General features: G+C 16.8%; 1 pseudogene across 1 annotated transcript; it reads right to left on the bottom strand.

The window, feature by feature from the left end:
* Nucleotides 1–587: 587 nt before the first annotated feature.
* Nucleotides 588–1633, bottom strand: PGSY75_0032900 (stevor; annotated as a pseudogene; the record flags this gene model as incomplete). The annotated part of the gene is made up of 2 exons: nt 588–1385; nt 1565–1633. Coding segments are annotated over 2 exons (867 nt in total).
* Nucleotides 1634–2182: the final 549 nt, after the last annotated feature.

Raw genomic sequence — 2182 nt, 5'->3', positions numbered from 1 at the left:
AAAAAAAATANTAAAAANGAWATWTTKTTCTTCGAAAWATAAATCAWWAGRTWTATTTACTTTTTATAAAATWGAWTATNNATTTAATTMTTTTYKATTATAWATTNTATATATTATTATTAATAAAAAAAAGTATAATTAATAGGTAKAATTTTAWANNNATTTGATTGCATGTTATATATTTAATATAAATAATGAATAAAGAATTTTATTATAAAACGTAYAATATACATATCAAAAGAATAAAAATAATTATAAATTTTAGTAATTATCATTTTACATATGAATTTATTATTTATTATTATATATTTTTTTATATTAAACCAGTTATATAAAAGTATTATAAGCAAAATAAATAACTCATATAATATTATTTTATTATGTATACCTTTTTTTTTTTTNTTGTAATATATATATTCAAAAGATTTTTTTTTTTTTTTAATATATATAATGTGTAGGAAATTTTATTTTTTTAAAAAATTATTATGCAAATAATATTATATAATCTATAAAAAATAATTTTTTATAAAATGCAATTCCATATATTATTGACAAGTAATWTTGTAATTTATATTCTAAAATATTTATTAAGTACATAAATGCTTTTTGCATTCATGTTTCCATGATTTTTTTCTTCTTTTGCGTAAGCAAATATATAATATTATAAGTACAACTATTATTTCAATAATAATATAAATAGCAATAGAATAAGGGAAAAAAGCTGTACTAGCAGNAGCTATTTTAGCAGCAGCAAGCGTTTGGTCTGCAGGAGCAGCAGHADCAVCAGCAGNNNNTANTNTANNNNCAGCAATACCACACTTTACTGTAATTATAGATGAAAVTGCACACTAACCTTCACCTGCAACACATCCAGTTTTTAAATTATCTAAATAAGGATCTTTTACTTTTTTCGATGAAAATGTGTTGGTGGATGAATTTTTCTTATTTGGACATTTATTTGATTTATCATTTTTATCATTTGGTTTATCTGATAGTTTTCGAAAATATADTTCTTGTTTTCCATCAAAATCATTATAAAGCTTTCTTTGCATTTCTAAATATCTAAGGCGACGAGGAGATATGTTTGAATTTCCTCCTTTTGCGTTATCATATGTTTCTTTTTTATATTTCATTAAATTTGGTGTTCCAGGAAATTTCTTATTTGTTATTGGTGGTATTTTTTGTTTTGTTTTTGTGTCATCGTTTGGATATTTGTTBTTCTTGTATTTTCTTTCATTCGTATTTGTATATTCGCCTAATTCATTATTTTCATGTTCATCATTTGTTGTAAGTTCATGTGAAGATTCTGCTAAAGACCTAGGATTTGTTTGCACTAAHACGATATTTTTATATTTTATATTTGTATATAATCCATGAGAGTCATTCTAAAAAGGTATAAAAAGAAAAAAATCCAATAAAATAACATGAAAAAAAAAAATAANNTATGGAAATGATAAATAAAAATATTAAAATGAATGATGTTAAAAADTAGTTTTGAATNATANNNANNNATNNNTNTATATATATATATATATATATAATTTGTTAGTTTTTTATTTCTCACATTATAAAATAAGGTTAATGCTCCTAATACGATTGAAAATATAAATAATTTAAAATTAAAAGATATCATTTTAAATATAAATGCTATTATATTTAGAGATGTAATAATATATATATATATAGTGTATHCTATAAAGNAAAAAGTTATTTTAAAAATATATATATATATATATATTATTAATAACGTTNAGNTTTATTAAVAAATAATTTTTTCTATATATNAAAAATVTTTTAAAAAAAHNAATTTATGTTCTCTAABATTTAATATAAATATATNTTTTTCTTAANTTTTTTTNNNNTTTTHTTTTTTTTTTTTTATBAAATATACCAAAGAATAATATAATTTTATAAAATTTATTTGAATTATATATGAATATAAAATAATTNTTTTAAAAAATTTTATTAAATTTBHGTTAGTGTTABTCGTATTGTAANTTATAGAATATGTGTAATATATATATATATATATATATAGTTCTTTATATTACTGAATTGTTATGTTTATATTTATAAATAAAATACATATAATAAAAAAAATTAATTTAAAATCTTAATAAATTATAWTANNAAAWTSAMYWTAGAAATAAATWATTAATATATWTMTTTTWKTTTTNNNTTG

Source organism: Plasmodium gaboni, assembly GCF_001602025.1.
Source record: "Plasmodium gaboni strain SY75 chromosome Unknown, whole genome shotgun sequence".
In the NCBI taxonomy this organism is placed as follows: Eukaryota; Apicomplexa; class Aconoidasida; order Haemosporida; family Plasmodiidae; genus Plasmodium; species Plasmodium gaboni.
Note: the sequence above shows the minus strand (reverse complement) of the source record. Positions and strands in the feature narration are given on the sequence as shown.